Source organism: Thyridium curvatum (assembly GCF_004353045.1).
Source record: "Thyridium curvatum strain D216 chromosome Unknown NODE_5_length_802575_cov_81.998223, whole genome shotgun sequence".
In the NCBI taxonomy this organism is placed as follows: domain Eukaryota; kingdom Fungi; phylum Ascomycota; class Sordariomycetes; order Thyridiales; family Thyridiaceae; genus Thyridium; species Thyridium curvatum.
In genome coordinates, this window is record NW_022156760.1 from 619892 (window position 1) to 639115 (window position 19224).

Consider the following 19224-nt stretch of genomic DNA (forward strand, 5'->3'; position numbering starts at 1 on the left):
GGGAAGTTTGTTTTTAGTCCAGATCGCAGGACCGTCATGTACGAGTGGTGATCGGGAGGATCTCTAAGGACCCGGGCCATCGGGCGATGGCAGGCGGTGCCCCAGTTGGCTGATGGCATAGCTTGGTCAGAGTGCAGTAAGTCACCTCATGCCCAAGTAGATCCTTAACAGCCGCCATCAGGCTCTTGTGCGTAGCATTCCGCAAAGTCAGACTCGATCGAGCGGCTGTGTTGTTAGCGCGGCTACTGCACAGGTACCTAGCGCGTCTGCCTGTCTCTGATGTGGCCGAGTCGATAGGCGGCGATCCCGGCGATGGTGCGCCTTCGGTCGCGATCTGCATGAATCGGGACGGCCGTTTCGCTCCGGAAACGCACATTTTCCTGCGAGCAACACGAACACACAACACCGCCGTCTGCCTAACACTAGTTGACCGTGTCAAGGTAAGACGTGTACAGTCTCGCTTAAGGCCACTCCTGACTGTAACGGCATTCATGCAATGATCGTTTCCAGGATGCAGCTTGGGCATGGAGTAGCTCAGCGCTTGGACTGCGAAGCCATCCTCAGATACTTTCAGTTTGCAGACAGTTCGTCAGTAACCAGGCAATCGAATGCACTGGCTGATCGCTTTGTTCGGGGGGGAATCGAACCTCACCGCCAGTCGTGCCGCGTATCAAAGATGTACAGGGTGAGAAATTGCTTGTTCCTGGCTGATGTTCGCAGCAGCGAGACGCAGCTCCATCCACCGACTAGGTCCTGCAAGTAGGCTGCTTTCCTCAGCAGGCGACGGTGCCCCGTCACCTGTGTACTGTCACAACAATGCCGTTGCCCGCAAGGGCGGCAACCGTCGCTCAGAGGTAGGAAGAGAGACTGTTACCCCAGGGCTTTCCGTGTGTCATCTGCCATTGAGAGACATGAAATTCTGGACGCTCAGGTGTTCAGTAAAGACAGCTGCGTCGAGTCAGATCGAGCCAAAATACAACTGCCAGAACGGCTCGTTAACTGGTCCTCAATATGTCGAGAACGCCAAGGTGCCTATCTTGTATTGCTGCAAGATCCGGTGATATCGATCGAAAGAAGCGTGTGCGGTAGGTGAGGTAGGCGGCTTTGAGTGAGGGTGGGTGGTACAAGGCGAGAGACGTGGTACATGCGAAGTACCTACAGCAATGGCAGTATCGGGTAATAAGAGCCAGTAGCGTAAGGGTATCATCCCACCCTCCTGTCTTCCCCTCCAAAACTCCCTGTCGCAGCGCCGCCACTTAACGCGTTTTGGCGTCTGTAAACGCGACTTCTCGGACTTCACCTCATCTCACCTCCCAACGAATCCGACAGGCAATCAACGACGCTGACCGACGTCTTGTAATCTCCAAGGGTGCATCAACCGACTTCGTTTCCAACTGCGACGACGGTTTACGTGTTGGACTGGCCGCCTCTGGCCCGTGGCTCACTATACTCATCTGCAGTCCGGGCTCGCCTCGAGATCACACATCATGTCCGGCCGGCGCCGACTCATCTCGAGCTCAAAGCGCGCCGGTGGCTCTTCAGCTCCTGCTACCCAGGCATCCGGGGCCTTGGGAGGATTGCCGCCGTACGAACCGCCATCCTGTGCTCTGGACGAAAACGCGAAGCGTGCGCTCGCCGAGATCTCCACCAATCGCGACCTTACGAGAAAGTACGAGTCGCACCTGAAACAATCTGCATCACTATTGCGCGACAGCGTTGGCGGCATCAACGACCGGCTTTACGAGAGGCGGGAGGAGGTGCAAGCTCTTGCTGCGCGCCGTCTAGAGAAACAGCAGGATACCAAGTCCCATCAAGAGGAAAGGGCTGAGCAGGCCGCGGTCAAGTTGGAGGCCGAAGTTCCCGATCTGACCAAAGAGATCGAGTCTGCCGTCCGGGAGATCATCGACCACCGCTGCGAGCTCGATGACGAGAATGCGGCAATCTCGTCGATGCTTGATCACATCCGATCGGTCCAGCCTCTGCAAGAAAACCAGGAGTCGAGACGTACTCGCCGAGCGGCAGCCGCAGAAGATGCTGTAGATGGCGACGATGTTACAATGCATGAGGCCCAAGAAGACGTGCCACTTCTAAGCGCTGCGGACCTACTACGAACGGCCAAGAAGACCAAAGTTGCCGAGTACAATAAACTGAGTGCTTACGAGAAGTACAGTCTGAACAACGACTACATCGCCTTCAAAAAGACGTGGCATGATGCCGAAAACCCAGACAACGACGTCCCTCTCCCAGATGCTTCTGCCTGGTTTGACCGGCAAGGACGGCCAGTCATATCTGCCCAGGCCGATCAGGATGGAAGCCTCTCCGCCAATGAGGAAGATGAAGACCTGGTAGTGGCACGCGAAGTCATCAGCTTCCAGTGCCCCCTGTCTCTGGTCACCATGACTGAGCCGTATAGCAACGACAAATGTAAACATACATTTGAGAAGTCGGCTATCCTCGAGTTTCTGCGCAGTGGCCCTCAGCAGTGCCCTCAAACCGGATGTGCTACGGTAAGCAGCTTTCCTATCTTTTCTGCCTCTCCACGCACTGGCAATCGACAAGGCTAACAAGCAGCTTCCTTTGCACGCCTAGACACTCCACACACAGGATATGTACTTGGACAAGGTTATGCTCCGCAAGATCAAACGCACACAACAAGCCGCCCGGAGAGGCATCGGAGATACCTCGGACATTGAGCCTGAGGAAGATGACGGCGATGCTAGTATGGTCGCTGGCGAGGCTCGTGATATCAAAAAAGAACGTGTCATCCGGAATAGAAGGCGGGTTGCAGAAGACGTGGAGGAAGACTAGCGAAGCACAGAGCAATCGGCATCTGGTCTTGAGTCCATAGATGATACCCCAGAAACACGAGTCTAGAATTCGTGATAAATTTACTTCGGCAATATCTTCTGACTCGCAAGCTCAAGATACGTGAATGCATTCATCGTTCGCCAAAGCCCATGGTGCCACAGCCAGTCTCGTACGTACATAAGATAGGTAAATATTCCCTAGGAAGATCATTTCGAGCCGGCTCGGGGTGAAAAGTATATATGTGCATCCTGCCGAATTTCATCACAGTTTTTCTAAGGCTTCTCGTCCTTGTACAGTCCAACCAGCACCCCATTGGCGCTCGCAACGCTGACCCGAATCCTGGGTTGGTATGGCCTGGGATCCCGACTCTCGATCCGAGTAAACTCTTGCATCAGGCGGACGATGGTGTAACTCGCCTCGATCAAGGCAAACTGTTGGCCAGGGCAGACACGAGGACCCGCGCTAAAGGGCAGGAAGTACCACCCGGGCCGCAGATCCTCTCCCCAGCGCTCCGGGCGGAACTCGTCGGCGTCGGGGCCGTACACGTTCTTGTCGCGGAACATGGCGAACAGGTATATGATGATGAACGCGCCCTTGGGCACAAAGCAGGGTGCGCGGCCATCCGGGCCACCGCCGCGTGGCATCGTCGCGTCCTTGTTCGCCCAGCGGGCATTGCTTGGCACGATGGCGTAGAAGCGAAGAGCTGGTGAAGGGGACGCAAGGCCCGGTCAGTAATGACTCGAGGTGAACGGGCGCGCTTGGTGTTTGGCGGGTCAAGACTCACTCTCGTTGAGCACATATTTGAGGTAACGCATGCTCTTCAGGTCCTCATAGGACGGTTTTCGGCCGCCGAGCTCCGCCACCTCCTTCTGCAACTTGGCCCATATGTCGGGATGGCGAGCCAGGGCAAAGAAGGCGTGGGACAGCAGCAGAGCTGTCGTATCGCGAGCAGCTATCAGCACGCTCGCGACCTGCCGCCGTGTCTCCTCCTGGTCACCCTTCGTCACTCGTAGTAGCTCATCAGCTAATATGTATCCCTTGCTGTCGCCAGACTGGTCCTTCTCCAGCTCGATCTTGGCCGCCTGCTTGGCTACGATCTGCGTGATGTAATCTCGGCTCGCGAGCGCGGCATCGACGAACTTCCTCTCCTCTCTGAAGAAGAGCTTGCGGACCACGGGCGGCGTGCGCATGCGGACCATGAGCTGGTCGCCGCAGTAGTCGACGGCGCGCGCGAACGCCGCCTTGTCGGCGGCCTCGGCGGCCGTCAGGCTCTCGGTCGTGCCGACGCCGAGCAGGAAGTCCATGGCGCTGTCGAGCGTCATGTCGAGGAACAGGGCCTGGAGGTCGACGGTGTGGCCGTCGCGCGGGATGCGCCGGACGAGGGCCGCGACGTGCGTCTCGACCTTGTCCAGCTGGCTGATCTCGGCGCGCGAGAGCGCCGGCCGGACCATGGCGCGCCCGGCCTGCCACTCGTGGCCGTCCGAGACGAAGATGCCGCCGTCGGCGAAGGGGGCCCACCCGCCGGGGCCCATGCGGTTCGAGACGCCGTAGTCGGTGACGTTGGTCAGGATGCTGCGCGCGTTGTCCACGTCGACGGTGTTGAGCGTCGTCCGGCCGAGCACGACGGTCTGGTACGTCGGGCCCGACACCCGCAGGTTCTCGGTCAACAGGGCGAACAGCCTCCCGGCCTTGACCTCCCTGATGGTCAACGCGGCGAACTTCAGGCCAAACAGGCCCATGGGTCTGTCCAAGTTTCGCGCATGCTGGGCACCTGTCTGGCGCTTGAAGTGCAAGATCTGGAGCCGTCGCACAAGTACACGGGCAAGAATGAGGATGACCAGGGCACACAGGCCCCAAGCCCCTAGATGCAGTTGAGGCACAAACATTGCGTCGAAGATTTTGATGTTTCCTACCGCATTTGGCCCGTGAAAACAGGCATTGCTTTCGTTTGTGCGAATATCAATACATATACGGGTTTGTTTGAAAGGCGTTGAATTGGTGGGTAATGGAGGGGCGTGAGAATACGGAAGGGTCGGCGTTTCGATCCAAGCCAGGATGATAGGATGGTGAACAACCTAGGTAAACATACCAAGAGACTTTGGACTGCCCGTTTTGTCTTCCACTGCAACAGAGAAATGGTTTCGCATGGGATGTCAAGGGGATTCAGATGTGATGCGTGAAGCTAAAATCTGACGAGATCTAATAGGCTTTTGGCCTTTGGCTCTTGCCTTCAAGCGAGGGATACTGATGTCCGACCGCAGTGAGTGAACTTTGTATCCAAGTTGGGGTAGATTGTTCGAGAATTGCCGGGCAATAGCCATTTATTCCAAGCAAAGGTATGGGTAGGCCAAAAATAAAACGCTGTTAGACCGGTCAATAGCGATCAGTGAAGTCATACCATCATCAAGTCGCTAGGTAGGAAATGGTGGCACTCGGGATCTTGACGGATTGGGCCTCCGGCTGATGGTAGGATGGATCTAGAATACAAGCACTTGGCGGTGCAGCATATTGCCATTACAACTACCTAGAGATTAAAGTATGTGTATACGAGAAGAGTCGGGTATCAAAACGCTGTGATCAGGGCAAAGAAGCCCCTGAATTATCCAGTACGCCGGGGAAAACATTGCAGCTTCGCTCTTTCGGCATCTTGCAGAACTTGCAGCTTGCTCGGATAGCGACAGCGGCGGACGCGCACAATAATGCAGAATTGTCCATCATGTTGTATTGGTCGATCGACGCCAAATCATAAACGCAGCGGCCGCAGCGCATGTAGTGGCTCCGAGTGCTAGATAGAGGCTCGTCCTGTCAGGGGGCGGCTCTTCGCTTTTCGGAAACGCTGTGCTCGGATTCGTGGCTGCCTCGGCGAGCGAGACAAATAGTTCGCTGATGCTATTCCAGGTAACGCTGACATGGAGCGGTGTGCTCATGTTGAGACTGGAGGTGTATGCATCTGGCTGCAATTCCGACCGTTGCGTTGTCTTGTCTTTGTCAGCTTTCTGGGCGGTATAGATGGCTGGCAACTCATCGAGCTGCGGATAGCGATTTCGCAGCTCGACAATGTGTGAGAATGAATCTGGGTCAGACGAGTCATATGTGTAGCATATCAGATCACAGGCATCCAGTTTGGCCTGGTTCTCTAAAATGGCAGGTTCCAGCTCGCCCAGCTCCTCCAGGATCAAGTAGCACTGCTTTCCGCCCTGTAATTCGACACTGTTGACCGCCCTTCGAGGTTTGATGGTCGGATGGTAGGTTCCATCGAACGGACGGCTCAAGAAAGCATCAAGCAATGAAGATTTGCCGGCTCCAGACGCCCCAAGGATATAACAGAGCACGACGTTCCGCTCGACACGCCCCGGTCTTCGTCGCCGCTTTCGGGGCTTGGTGATCTTTAACGCAGCGGTGGGATCCTTGGCACTCGGCGCTTCGAACCCAAGGTAAGCAAGGTACTCGAGCGTTGTCTTGGGCTCAACGAAAGTCGTCATGCTCCATTGCGCCAGCCAACCCTGGAGCGTGATGTGGCCTGCGTCATTACGCACGGTACATGAGGGGAAAGATGTCTCAACCCAAGATGCAGGAAGGCCGGGTGTAGGCGCGAATAGAGCCGTCAATTCTTCGTCATTCAGACCACCGTCATTGTCCTTGTCAAACAATAGGAACAAGTCGACAAAGAATCTGTAGCCGGCAGGGCTCAATTCCGCCGAGGCGTATTGCGGGACTTCGAACTTGGGGTGAAGGAAGCTGTCTTCGAGGCTCAAGCTGTCGGTGTAGTGAAAGTGCCGTAGGATTACCCAGATCGTCTCATGCCGACCCTTCTCCGCATAGAACTTGTTGAGTTGCAAAAAGCCATGCATGTCAATGCCCGCACTGATGTCAGAGCCAGGGGCGGCTTTGCTGATAGTCAACTTGATGTTCTCGAGGTCATCTTGCGCGAGCGCCTTGTCGAAGCATTTGAGCTGAAAGTCGAGCATCTCCTCGTCGTTAAGATAGCCATCTTGGTCCTTGTCGCACAGGTAGAATATCCTCTTCAGCGCGGCGACACAGGCTGGTTTGAGCTGTCCCTCCTTGTAGTCAAATAGTGGCGCAATGGGGTGTGTCACGGCTTTCTGGCAGAGGAAGAAGACCTCGTTGACGTTGTAGTGCTGGCGCGCACTCGTGCGTATGCAAGAATCAATCTCCCTGAACTCTTGCATCACTGGTAGCATCTCCTCCTCCACCACCTGAGACGTCTTGCCATCGCCCAGCAAGTCGGACTTGTTGGCACAGAGCACCACGGGGACGTTAACACCGAGGGAGCGGAAGTAGGGCATCCAGAACAGAGCGACGCGCTCATAGCTGTAGTGGTCCGAGTAAACGAGAAGTATGACGTTGCATTTTCGAATCTCTTTGCGAAGAGTCGTGCGATCTTGGGGTCGAGCAGACGTATCGACGATGGTCGTAGTTACGTTCTCGGGGGTTCCAATATTGGGTGGGATGTTGATCTGGGGCAAGACCGGCTGGATCTTGTTCGAGTAGAAGACATCTTTGACCAGGGATACGATCAAACTGGACTTTCCGGTGCTTTCATCGCCGCATACACAGATGCGCACTGTTGTCCAAGAATCAGCCCACTGATGAATGTCTTGAGGTGGAGGGAGCGGGTATGGTCGCACCTTGTGCCATTTTGATGGAAAGTTAGCCCGGTCAGTTGAGGTATGGCATTTCTAAAAAAGAAGGATCACGGCGCGAGAAGGCGTGATGTGAAACAAAGCTGGGGAGACAATGACGACCTTTGCCGCGCTTCCCGCGACGAGAGGATAGCTGAAGAATGCAGCCTTGGTATGCGTGGTATGTGTGGTGATGCCCTACGAAGGACAACAATAGCGGATCCTTGCAGGCCACTGAGCTTAGCTCGTCGAGGGAGCTTCCTTATCGGGCTTATCCGCTGCACTGGCCCTTGGCTAGCCTGGATGATTGGTAGGCAATGGCGGAACACTGAACAACCAACAACCACTATCATCCATAGGCCATAGGTAGGAGACTTTAATATCGATCTCCAAGGAGAGGAAGCACAGTCCTTCAGCTAGATTACTATTGTCTTGTCTCCAACAAGTTTTACCACCATTTACACACTATCTAGAACCAAAGGCATACCCACTGCGGGACATGTCTTGGAACGGTTGAAGTTATAAGGGCCATTCCGACAAAATGTGCTCACATAAAAGAAATGTCCAAAGACAGAGTAAAGCATTCGTTGTATACACCACGGTCATCTGCCAGAAAAAGAGCACACAGCTATGTCAATCCCATTCTTCAGCTCAAAGGAAATCCTATCAAAATGTGTGGATACTTCTTTCTGAAGGGCCACAGCCCTCGAGTGCAATCAGACATAGGTCCATACGTACCTAGGTACCTACTATGCTCGAGTTCATGTATTGCAATGCGGAAGTTCAGGTATAACTTCCCCAATGAACTCTAGGTGTCACATGTCGAGAGGCCATAGTCGCCAGCTACAGTACTTTGAGCAGGCCAATTGAAGAACTGCTTCAAAACTGTCCAAGATTGCGATCGAATGTCTGGTGGGTGGGACAAGCAGCCCGTCAAGCCGGAGAAACCAAGACACAGCAGGGCCCGGGGCTGGTGCGTCAAATTCCACGCATGGCCAACCTGGGCCACGGGCCCGTTTACCCCACACTCCCAACAAGCACATTGAGCCCAGGTTTTAACTCTGTCAGGTCTGGCGTGCGGGGCACAAGAGGTGATCAGCCATGCACCTCCATGTGCTTCCAAACCCCTGCTGCGGTCGCTTGCTCCTCTCCCGGCTCAGAACCCATTGGCCACTTATTCGTCCACTTCAATTCCTCACCTCATCACCAACCTCCAAACGTCCCCTCACTGTGCCTTGGTGCTATCGGCCTGTACATGTCATTGTCTGCGCCACAGGCTTGCTCTCGCATCCTGTTTGTCGGTCGTCTACTCGGTCCTGTTCAACTAAAAGTCCTCAAAGCGCGCGCTTGATTCCCCTCCTCCTGGTCTTGCGCAAATACACGCACGCACGCCTCTTGAGAACACACGACCAGATCTGTCTCCTTGCCCGGCTCATTAGCCATGTTGTAAGAAAGAAGCTCCATTAGTGAAGGTTTAGGAACTTCTTTCTAACTTTTGTGATTCTCTTAACAGTGTTCTTCCACCTCCGCCTCGGTACCCGACACAGGCTGCCTACAATGCGGCTCTTGCGGGTGGGCACATTGCCCCCATGATCGAGACCAACAACATCCTGTCGCATCCTACAGGCCCAGAATACCAGTTTCTGGTCGGTGAAGGTGCGAAGACGAATTCCTTGCCCACCAGCGCCCTTTTGAAGTCGAGGATCTCCTGCTGACCCGTGTTCAAACTCCCCCAGGTCTTTACGTTCTGAAGGAGGACCTACATCTGGCGACTCCCCCACCTCACCCCTCCGAAGCCCCTATCGTCAATCCAAATCCTCTCGCAACCACACCGCAGCCAGCTAGTGCCGGTACAAAGGTATCTCTTCTTTCATTCGAAGGCCGGCCGACCTCATCTACACCGAACAAGCCCTTCGGGCTGGCCCTTCGCCCTGGCTACGCGCAGGGAACCATCCCAGAACATCCACACGAGAGCGACACCGAGGCTCGTTTGAGCAGTGTCGATGGCCGGACCAGTGCAAGCGATGCCTTCCTAGGAAGCGCTCCGGCCTTCGGCGAAGGCAACGCTCACTTGTCTCCAGTCAACGCCAAGGATGCTGGCAAGAAGAGGAAACCGAAGAACAACATGACCAAGAGCAATTCTTCCTTCATATCACGAGTCATCGTCCACGAAAACCTCTCCAAGAGACTGCAGGACCGCCCTGCAGATGGACTTTTCGCCTTTGCCAACATCAACCGTGCTTTCCAGTGGCTAGATCTCTCATCCGAGAAAAAGGTATGCATAAATGGCGGAAACACTGCAAGCATATGGAGGTCAAGGCTAATTCTTTGGTGAAGGCGGATTATCTGACCAAGATCCTGTTCACGAAAGCACACTGCCTTTGTCACGATGTCAACAAAGTGACCAAATCACTCCAGCATATCGACGTGATCATGGGGTTCTCCACGGGAGAGATCATTTGGTGGGAGCCTGTCTCGCAGAGATATACGAGGTTGAATAAGAATGTGCGTTGTACTACTCTTGCTGTACGGCATATATGCTAATATCCGGCAGGGGGCTATCAATGGAACGCCCGTCTCAGAGATCCGATGGATACCAGGCTCAGAGAACCTGTTCCTAGCTGCTCACATGGATGGATCCCTGGTAGTGTATGACAAGGAGAAAGAAGACGCCATGTTCACGCCGGGCGAGGAAGAGGCAGCGCAGGAGAACGGGGAAGCCGAGCCTGCGAACGGTGTAAAGAACGGGGTCAAAAACGGAATCAACCACACTACACAGATTCAGGTCCATAAATCGGTCACCTCGAAGAACCAGAAGACGAACCCTGTGGCTTTCTGGAAACTCTCAAACCAGCGTATCAACGCCTTTGCTTTCTCACCAGACAACCGCCATCTGGCCGTCGTGTCAGAGGACGGCACTCTGAGGATCATCGATTACCTGAAAGAAGAGTATGATCACCATTTTGTGTCTGTCTAGAGAAGGCTTACTGACAGCAACGATAGGCTTCTCGAGTTGTTTTACTCCTACTATGGTGGGCTCATTTGCGTCTGCTGGTCTCCAGACGGCAAATATGTTCTCACTGGCGGGCAAGATGATCTCATTTCCATCTGGTGTCCCAGCGAGTCGGCCCTCATCGCAAGATGTCAAGGTCACCACTCCTGGGTCACATCAGTCGCGTTTGACCCCTGGCGATGTGATGACAAGATCTACCGCTTCGGCAGTGTAGGAGAGGACTGCAGGTTGTGTTTGTGGGATTTCAGTGTTGGCATGCTTCACAGACCAAAAGCAGTAGCGGTAGGTCGATACAAAGAGAGTGAATCTTTGCAGACATGCTTCGGGCTAACGATTTCGAACGTGCAGGCTTCAATCCGGCACCGAGGCTCGATGGGTCCGCCGATACAACGAACAGAGACCCAAACGAGCCGCTTGCGCTCCGATTCCAACATTTCTACACAGGCTGATGATGAAGAAGACGATGAGGAGAAGATCTTGCCTCACCCAGTCGAACCCCGAGCACGGACAGCGACATTGCCTCCAGTCTGTGTAAGTGCTCCAGAATCCTCGAGACATGTTATCTGTGATGCTGACGTTGGGGCGAAGTCTCAAAACCTCGACAAGGACCCCCTTTGCTGGCTTGAGTTCACTCAAGATGCTATCATCACAAGCTGCAAATCAGGTGTGTACTATTTCTCCGCTTCATCTCCATATCGGTTACCGTCGTGCAATATACTGACCGGCCTACAGGCCATCTTCGAACTTGGAACAGGCCAACAGACCATGTTGGTCAGCCATAGTGGAGCAAGATCGTTGGATCTAGTGTCTTGGTCATGACCTCGCAGAAGGTGTCCAGTTCTCTATCTCTTGGGGCTGTTGGTATCTGAAGCGGGATTTGCTTTGTCAATACTTTCCACGCCAACATGGACCTTGGGATCATAGTCTCACAAGGTCCACTATTGGAATATTTCGCCTCGTGCGTTTGCTTATGAGCGTCTATGGTCCGGTAAGGAGTAAGGAGTTGCCAGATGCTCGGGCAATGCCGCTACTACTCTGTACAGTGCCATGAGTTTCAACCTCTGCTCGGCGACACTGCGATTAGAACGGGCCAGTCCGAAGCTAAAACGAGATCCACGTTGCAAGCCTTGGCTAGCCAGCTGGTCCATCCTACGAACTATGTACGCAGGCCCACGCCTACTTGCAGGGAGGCAAATAGCGATAAGGGCTGGCGTAGACTGGATCCTACCAACTGCGGCGGGTCTCTTGGACGCAGCAAGGAGGGGCCAAGGGGCGAGCTTGCAAATGGAGCCTTGTATCGTTGAGCCTCAATGTTTTCCTTCATGCGTGGTTTTTAATGTGGTCCTTGTTGATGGAGACCTGCTCCGTACATGCACATGGAACATGGATGCACGTACTTGTATATAACGCACCGTGTGCCAGCGGGTAATGAAGACATAGGTAGCAAAACCTGCGTGCCCAAGATATAACGCACATCATGCCCACTTATATGCCTTCACTTGCTGCTGTGAAACAGGTCGTGATGCAGATTTGATTATAGCGACATTGCCTGGGACCATGCATCCGTTCTTGATACTACTCGGACCTGCAGGAGAGAGCCTCCTTGAAACGGGACAACTAACGCGTTGCGTGGACGAGCCGACGGAGACATTTGTAAATCTGTGACGAAACACGCGTACCTAGTGGCGATGATGGGTGGGTTGCCGAGTGGGCGTCTGAATAGTTGACGGAAGTTCATCAGGAGCTACCTCGATCTTAACAATCAATATCCTTGTCACATCCTTGCCCTGGAACCCGGAAGGGCTATCCCACTACCTAAATCCGATGGGCTTGATGGGTAGACAAGTACTTCTGTTAGCAGTCTGTCAACTAATCTGACCCTCACTTGGTTGCACAAGGCGGCCGTGGGTAAGGTAAGATACTTTGGATTCCACAAGAACGAAAACCCTTATCAGACCCATTTATGGAAAAAGCCAAGCATCCATGCCGGGGACCGTGGGCACAATAGGTAGGACAGCCGGAGTAGTACCGCGGTGCATTCCTTGGGAATCTCTGCCTTCCGATCTGCGCCGTAGTGCCGTCGAAGCCCAGTTGACGTTATCAGAGCCTTACTGCATCTAGTAACGACCTTGAGGCACTAACAAGGAAATTATGAGGCAGGCACCATTTTTGATCTGCATACCTATCTCGAATCCTGCTTGCGTACCGGGTCCTAGTGAGCTGATAGCCAACTGGGTATCAAATTCACACAGGCTCTCCCAAGCAGAATGTTTCATGTACTTGCGCCGAACATGATGTGTGCCAGTCCCCGAGATTGGCAAAGGGCAGAGTATTGCAGGCGACATGATTCAAGACGGTTCTCGGTAATTACATACAATGACACAAGATGCGAGATACAGTCGTCCGGGCGGCTGCTGGCGCTGTCGTAAGGGGCGGTGAGTCGCCGAGTCAAGCCCGGGTGGGCTCGACTTTTCTCCTGCCGTTGACCGATTTCCGGACCGAGCTAAAATGGAGACGACCACATTGAGCGGAACGAACCTGAACCCTGTTTGTTGGCGCGTTTCTCTCTCGACTCGGTAAGTGAGGGAATATCTTATTGCCCTCAGAAATGATAGGTAGAGCTGGTGCGTGTGCACCACCAGTCTGCACCAGAGTTCCTCTCGGATTCAATCGAGTGCCCTTGACTCCTCGGGGAGTTGATGAACATGTGGTTTTTGAGTCGGGGGACGATGAACCGAGAGCCGGTTGGCCAGAGGGCCGGGGAGCAGTTCCCTATCGTGGCCCATTCTTCCTGTTTCAAGGCTCTTCAAGGCTTCAGGTGGTGGTGGTGGGTCTAACATGACCCTGCACGTCAAAAGACGGCGCGCATCTTTATTTGACAGTGCCGTCCATTCCTGGCCAGCAACTGTCCCGTAGCGCATCAGGGCGTTGTTCTTGGCTCCATTGGCCCTCCCTGTGAGTGACCACGCGCTTCCGCGAGGTTGCTCCCGCTGCCACTGCCTTGCGGCGAGCGATCAGCCCATGAGTGCGGAGGGGAGAGGAGAACCATCTGATGGCGGAGTCTACCCTCGGCAGGCGAGGCGCGGGGGAAAGAGATGCGAAAAGACCCTGGATCTCACCAATGCCACATTGCCAAGCTGACGAAGCAGATGGCCTGACTGTCCACATGCACTGCTGCGTCCGTCTTTGCCTAGGTAGCTCTCGGAAGACCTAGACTGGCTGGTGTGTTCCTGCCGATAGGGCTTGCTTGGGGAGATAACATCTGATATCAATGCACAAGGGAGGGCCACTGGTTTACAAGTACAGGTTGTCCAGGCGCTACGCAGGTGGAAACATCAATTCGGGCCACCAAGGTCCACAGTGGGACCTTGGCCTAGTACCGGTATCTGAAAACATGTACCCGGCCAAGGACCATGCGCGGCATCTCCCAGTCTAATTGGAGGGCGGGTACATTGGCGTGACAAGGAGAGAAGAGGGTGGGCACCGGTGGGCTTGAGACGATCCAAAAAAGATCATCACGAAACAGAAGAGAGATAAGAAAGTCGCGTAAAACACAAATCCTGTCGTATGTAGTGGAGAAGGGATGCTGATATTTCACAATAAATAGACATAGCTACCTATCTTCACTAATTTCAACAAGAAGCGCATTTTCACCGCCCCCCTCCTTGGGGCTGAGTGAGTGCTGACATGCGGATGAGGTGCTATGCTGGGAGGATTTGGTCCGTTTCCTCCTGCAGTAGTATCAATTGGAATAAGAACGGGCAGGACCAAGCACATAATTATTGATGTTCCTGACACACTGGACCCAGGCAAGGCAACGTGCTCGGCGGGACCTCGCAGGCAAACGGCAGCCGTGCCGACCGTCGAGTCGCCGGTGCCGGCAGAGGCGTGTGAGGCGTGTTGACCACTAATTGAATGCAATACCCATGGAAGGAAAAGAAGCATCGATGGAAGGGTCACACAGACCACCGCCCTACCAGATCTGAAGGTCTGTCTCGGTACGACACGGTATGGCAGTCACATGTAACTACAAGTACCAGCTTTCGGCGCAGATGGCGGCAGAGCGTGGCAGGGATGGCCTCTGTTGGAAGATGAACGGCCGCGGTTATTCATCGGCGCAGGCACGGGCACCAAGCATCAGAAGAGGCTCCATCGGAGCCCCAGCAAAACCGGTGCTAAACCCGGGAGGTGGTGTGCGTCAAGGTTACGAAAAGGCTGTCGAAAAGCTGCAATGCATGTAACTACGTCGACGTGACATGGAGCGCACGAGTTGCAGCGGCCGTTACTTGGCTGTACTTTCGTGCATCCCGTTCACTAACGGGCAGCCCACTTTTAGACTTTTTTCTTCTCAGTCAGGACATTAGTCGAAGCCCCCCATCGCGTTATCCCACCTGCATCTTACGGTCAATTATTAGTACAAGTACTCCGTACACACTGACTGGGCCTGGGCCGCTATCGCACGACTCAAGCTGATACCGCGAGTAGCCAAATCTCCGCCAATCGCTGCACCCATTCCATGATCCTAGGCCAGCAAGGAAAACGCTGGCTCTGGCCGGCGGATGTGCGGCGCGACACTAGGTACTTTTCATCCTTTGCTGGTCCCGCCCACCTGATAAGTAGAGTAGGACTGGTAGGGCAGGAAGAGGGTAATGGCAGAGTGGTGGTGGTCGGCGGCTCAGGACAAGGTGATCCTGTTCTGACATGAGAATCCATTTTTTGCATGTGGCCTGGTTCAGTGAGCCAAGTTCCCTTGTCGCCGTCCCTGGCTTGTCGAGGTACCTACCACCTACCTGCATCGTCGCCTCTGACCTCGTCACCCGTGGGCCCGTCCCCGAGTCCCCTTGGCGCCGCCGCATTGAGGTGTCTCCCACGCCGTGCTGCCTGTCGTATTTGGAGACTACTTGAGTCGGATCGGTGCCCTCCTCTTCCCCTCGTAGACTTCCCCTTACCACCTTTTCGCCTTTTCGGAGCCTCTTCGCCTCGTCCTCGACGGACAACCGCAAATCGAGAAAGTCCCATGGCTTTCAACTACACCGAACACGCCTGACATAGGTTTTGTAACCGAAACTCGACCCCGGAGTGCTCACGGCTGCCTCACGCCGTTTGGGCTCGCTCCGACCCAAAAACGAACCTCACCCGCGCAAACCCATTGTGTTCTGCGTGCCCGCTGCAGACACGAAACCATCCAACCCTGTTTCCGCAGTGCTTCCAGCGAGGCTCACTGCAACTTTCCAACAGTCGACGGGTCGACTGACTTCATCCTCTAACTCGAATACCACCATCCACCTACCAGCGGCCCAACTCGCCTGCCATGCCTTCCTTTAACCCTTTCACCTCAGTAACAGGCCGCCATGCCTTTACCCTCTTCGATATCCGGTGAGTCTCCCTCCCCAGTCGAGACCTTTGCCTCTCCGATCTAACACAAATCTAGCCTTGAGAGTGACTTTATCGTCTTCCGCGGCAACGAGCATGAGTCCTCCGGGCAGATGCTCCAGGGCGTCGTCGCGGTCTGTGTACCCGGGCCAACCAAGATCGAGGACATCCACCTTCGGTTAACAGGCACACAACATCTCTCGTGAGTATTGCAGTCACACGTTGGCGGCGTGGGAGCGCAGCACGGCCAGGCAACTAATCGCTTGCCTTACCAGATGGATCGACTCCAAGATTACGCCGACAGGCATCTCAAATTCCAAGGTCGACAAGTCGACGGTCATCTACCAGCACAGGTGGCCCTCTTTTATGGGCACGCCTGGTAAGAGCATGATTCTGGAGAAGGGCAACTACGAATTTCCATTCGAGGTCCTCCTTCCTGGCGACACCGCCGAGAGTGTCGAAGGCATGTCTGAAGGGAGCATCGTCTACCGCCTCAAAGCCACGATCGCGCGCGGCAAGCTGGCCTACGACATGCACGCCTACAAGCACATTCGCGTTGTGCGGACGCTCGAGTCGTCGGCGCTCGAGTTCCTGCACGCCATGAGCGTCGAAAACATCTGGCCCAACAAGGTCGAGTATTCCATCATTGTGCCGCAAAAGGCCATTGTCTTTGGCAGTGCCGTTCCGCTCGAGACGAGATTCAGCCCTTTGCTCAAGGGCTTGGAAATCGGCGATATCACGATCAAGCTGCTGGAGATCCACGAGATATTCTTGCAAGGCAACCACGGGCACCATCTCAAGGAGCACAAGAAGGAGAGGGAGGTTGCCTCGTGGACCTTGTCGGTCACCAGGGAGGAGCATTGGCACGACATGATTGAGGATACCGGTCAAGAAGGCTGGATGTTGAACACGCAGTTGGACCTGCCGCGGAAGCTGGGCAAGTGCATGCAGGATGCCAATGTTCACGGCATCAAGATCCGGCACAAGCTCAAGATGGTTGTATCTCTGAAGAACCCCGACGGCCACATCTCTGAGGTAAGGCTTCCTCCCTTCCGAGACGACTAGAAACCGTTGTCACTCATACTGATCCTGCGATAGCTCCGAGCTACGCTACCTATAACCATCTTCATCTCGCCCAATATCCCTCTCGATGAGGAAGGAAACCTTCGAGGGCCCGCACAACAGGCTTCCGCAGACCCCGGACAGGCAAACTCAATAGCGCCGCCAGGATATGGGGAGCATGTTCTTGATCAATTGTACGACGAGGTGGAGATCGCCGGTCTGCAGACCCCCGGCGTGCAGTCTGGCGTGAGCAGTCCTTTCTACGGCCAGTCGCGCAGCGGATCGTCAGAGAACCTCGCGGCGATGCTGAATAGCAACAGCATCCCAGTGCCGCCGGCAGCGCTGTCGTCCAGGCTAGAAGGCGTATCGCAGAGCGTCGGCGGCAATTCTCTGCACTCCAACACTTCTATATCTGGCTCCGGCTTTAACACGCCCTCTGCCCAACATGTGCACGGCATTGAGAGTGCCAGCACCTCGCCAGCCCAGTCGGCCCCGCTGTCGCGGCACAACAGCGGAGAAGAAGGTTCCGGGCAGGCCACGCCCGAGCACCTCGACTACCCGGAGATGTCGGTGCTGTGCAAGGTCCCCAGCTACGCGACGGCCATCAAGACCACGAGAGTGACACCGCTTGCCGTCTCGGAGCGCGTCCGACTGCCAGACTACCAGACGGTGATAAGTGCCCCTACGACCCCGACGGCGGCCAGCGCCAGCCTGGCCGACCCGTTGACGCTCATCCTGGAGGCATCCAACGAGGACCATCACGATGCGTCGGCGCAGGGCCCACAGCGCCCTGCTTCCCTGCCGAGACGGCAGACATCTCCGCTGACCATGCTCGGCCACCATCTTTCGCACGGCGACGCCGATGAGCGGCAACGCCTTCACCTACTGCGGGCTCGGGAGCGAGTGGCTTAGTACGACGCTATCTCCCACAGGTGCCGCCGGGTCTACCGAACGGTAGTACCTATCAGGACACCCATGATGCCATCCGTTGTGGTTTCCATCAAGACGAACCAAATTCTCACCGACCACGGTAGATGCTGAAAGCTCCGAATACTTGGACAACACGCATGAGAATTGCAGCAATGGCCGTTGTGCTCGCACAAGCGTATATCCGGCCGGATGGAACGATTTATGACCGCTTTTTTTTTATACAACAGAATACCTCAAGAACCTCAAGAAGACATAGAATTTGTTTGGCGTTCAGCACGCACTCAGAGGTCGGGCGAATACGGCGGATTGCACATCTCTTTAATGAAAGGAACAACAGGGCTTTACTTTGCATTTGATATACCCAAGTCGACTAGAGACAGGCATTTCTGTAATACAACATCATACGAATAGGAACTGGGTTTCCCTAGCTGGATGTCACGGGATGAATGTGAATAACATGAATGATATGAATGATAAGACAGAGCAAGTATGATAGTTTGGGGAGTGGTGGTGTGGCATCCAGAAGCACAGTCATCCCACCCATCAAACCGCACCATACCTACCACACACACCACGCCACCCTATCGCCTGTGCGCCTGTTCTCTTAATCTCTTTTTTCCCCTCTAGCTAGGGCGCGCCTCGTCTCTTCAGGGACCACCGCTTGACGTCATCCTTGACGCCAAAGCTTGCTGGAGAGCACTGCGCTAAAGCAAACAGCGCTGGCCGAACGGCAGCCATTGCATTTCACGGCATCGGTTGCATGAGGCCAGGTGATGATATTCATGACGATATAGACTTTGGGACCGGTCTCGACCACATGTCGCAAGCAAGCTTTTAACTGTTCCGTGTTTTGCTGTGCGACCGTTAGCGTCTCCGGATGTCCCCCCCTCTCCCTGTGAAGAAGAGCACAGATGGATGCGACCGTGGCTCCCTTCAGCAAGCTCCCTTCAGCTTGGCATGGATCAATCAGTCTGGTGTTCTCTTTGGGAGAGACTTGGGAGAGGCCAATGGAGCAACTCCACCACCCCTCCATCTACTTGTATCAGCCGAGGGACTAAGACTCGCTCACACACCTGGCTGCTGTAACTACTTGTTGATCGTCACAAGGATGGAAAACGCTTCATCTCATTTACCCATTCCTCCCTGAGGCCGCCTCCAAAGCTGCACCCTGCACCACCCTCCTCCCTGCTCCCTGTCCAGCTGCTGCCAACCCCACTCCATTCCCTGTTGGGCGGTCAACGTCACCGTCTCTCGTCCCATTAGTCTGGGCGGCGCGCAGTTTTTAATTGCATCGTGCTCGCTCGTAGTATAGTTGTTTTACTTCTACAAGTAGAGACAGACATCATATAAGACTTAGTGCCCGCGACCCTCGTTTCCCAAGGTTCCCTTGTCCCC

General features: G+C 54.7%; 5 protein-coding genes across 5 annotated transcripts; 3 read left to right on the top strand and 2 right to left on the bottom strand.

Annotated features, from left to right (window-relative positions):
* Positions 1–1487: 1487 nt before the first annotated feature.
* On the top strand, positions 1488–2808 carry E0L32_001412 (uncharacterized protein; the record flags this gene model as incomplete). The annotated part of the gene is made up of 2 exons (XM_031135488.1): positions 1488–2507; positions 2605–2808. 2 exons carry the CDS (start codon positions 1488–1490, stop codon positions 2806–2808), a joined length of 1224 nt encoding a protein of 407 aa, XP_030991926.1.
* Positions 2809–3080: 272 nt separating this feature from the next.
* Positions 3081–4694, bottom strand: E0L32_001413 (uncharacterized protein; the record flags this gene model as incomplete). The annotated part of the gene is made up of 2 exons (XM_031135490.1): positions 3081–3511; positions 3593–4694. 2 exons carry the CDS (start codon positions 4692–4694, stop codon positions 3081–3083), a joined length of 1533 nt encoding a protein of 510 aa, XP_030991927.1.
* Positions 4695–5522: 828 nt separating this feature from the next.
* Positions 5523–7467, bottom strand: E0L32_001414 (uncharacterized protein; the record flags this gene model as incomplete). Its single annotated transcript, XM_031135491.1, has 2 exons — positions 5523–7393; positions 7458–7467. The coding sequence occupies 2 exons, from the start codon at positions 7465–7467 to the stop codon at positions 5523–5525; spliced, it is 1881 nt and encodes a 626-aa protein (XP_030991928.1).
* A 1425-nt stretch (positions 7468–8892) lies between these two features.
* On the top strand, positions 8893–11246 carry E0L32_001415 (uncharacterized protein; the record flags this gene model as incomplete). The annotated part of the gene is made up of 9 exons (XM_031135492.1): positions 8893–8897; positions 8965–9107; positions 9149–9726; positions 9789–9956; positions 10006–10400; positions 10455–10746; positions 10813–10995; positions 11053–11128; positions 11197–11246. The coding sequence occupies 9 exons, from the start codon at positions 8893–8895 to the stop codon at positions 11244–11246; spliced, it is 1890 nt and encodes a 629-aa protein (XP_030991929.1).
* A 4529-nt stretch (positions 11247–15775) lies between these two features.
* Positions 15776–17811, top strand: E0L32_001416 (uncharacterized protein; the record flags this gene model as incomplete). The annotated part of the gene is made up of 4 exons (XM_031135493.1): positions 15776–15840; positions 15896–16039; positions 16113–16872; positions 16936–17811. 4 exons carry the CDS (start codon positions 15776–15778, stop codon positions 17809–17811), a joined length of 1845 nt encoding a protein of 614 aa, XP_030991930.1.
* Positions 17812–19224: the final 1413 nt, after the last annotated feature.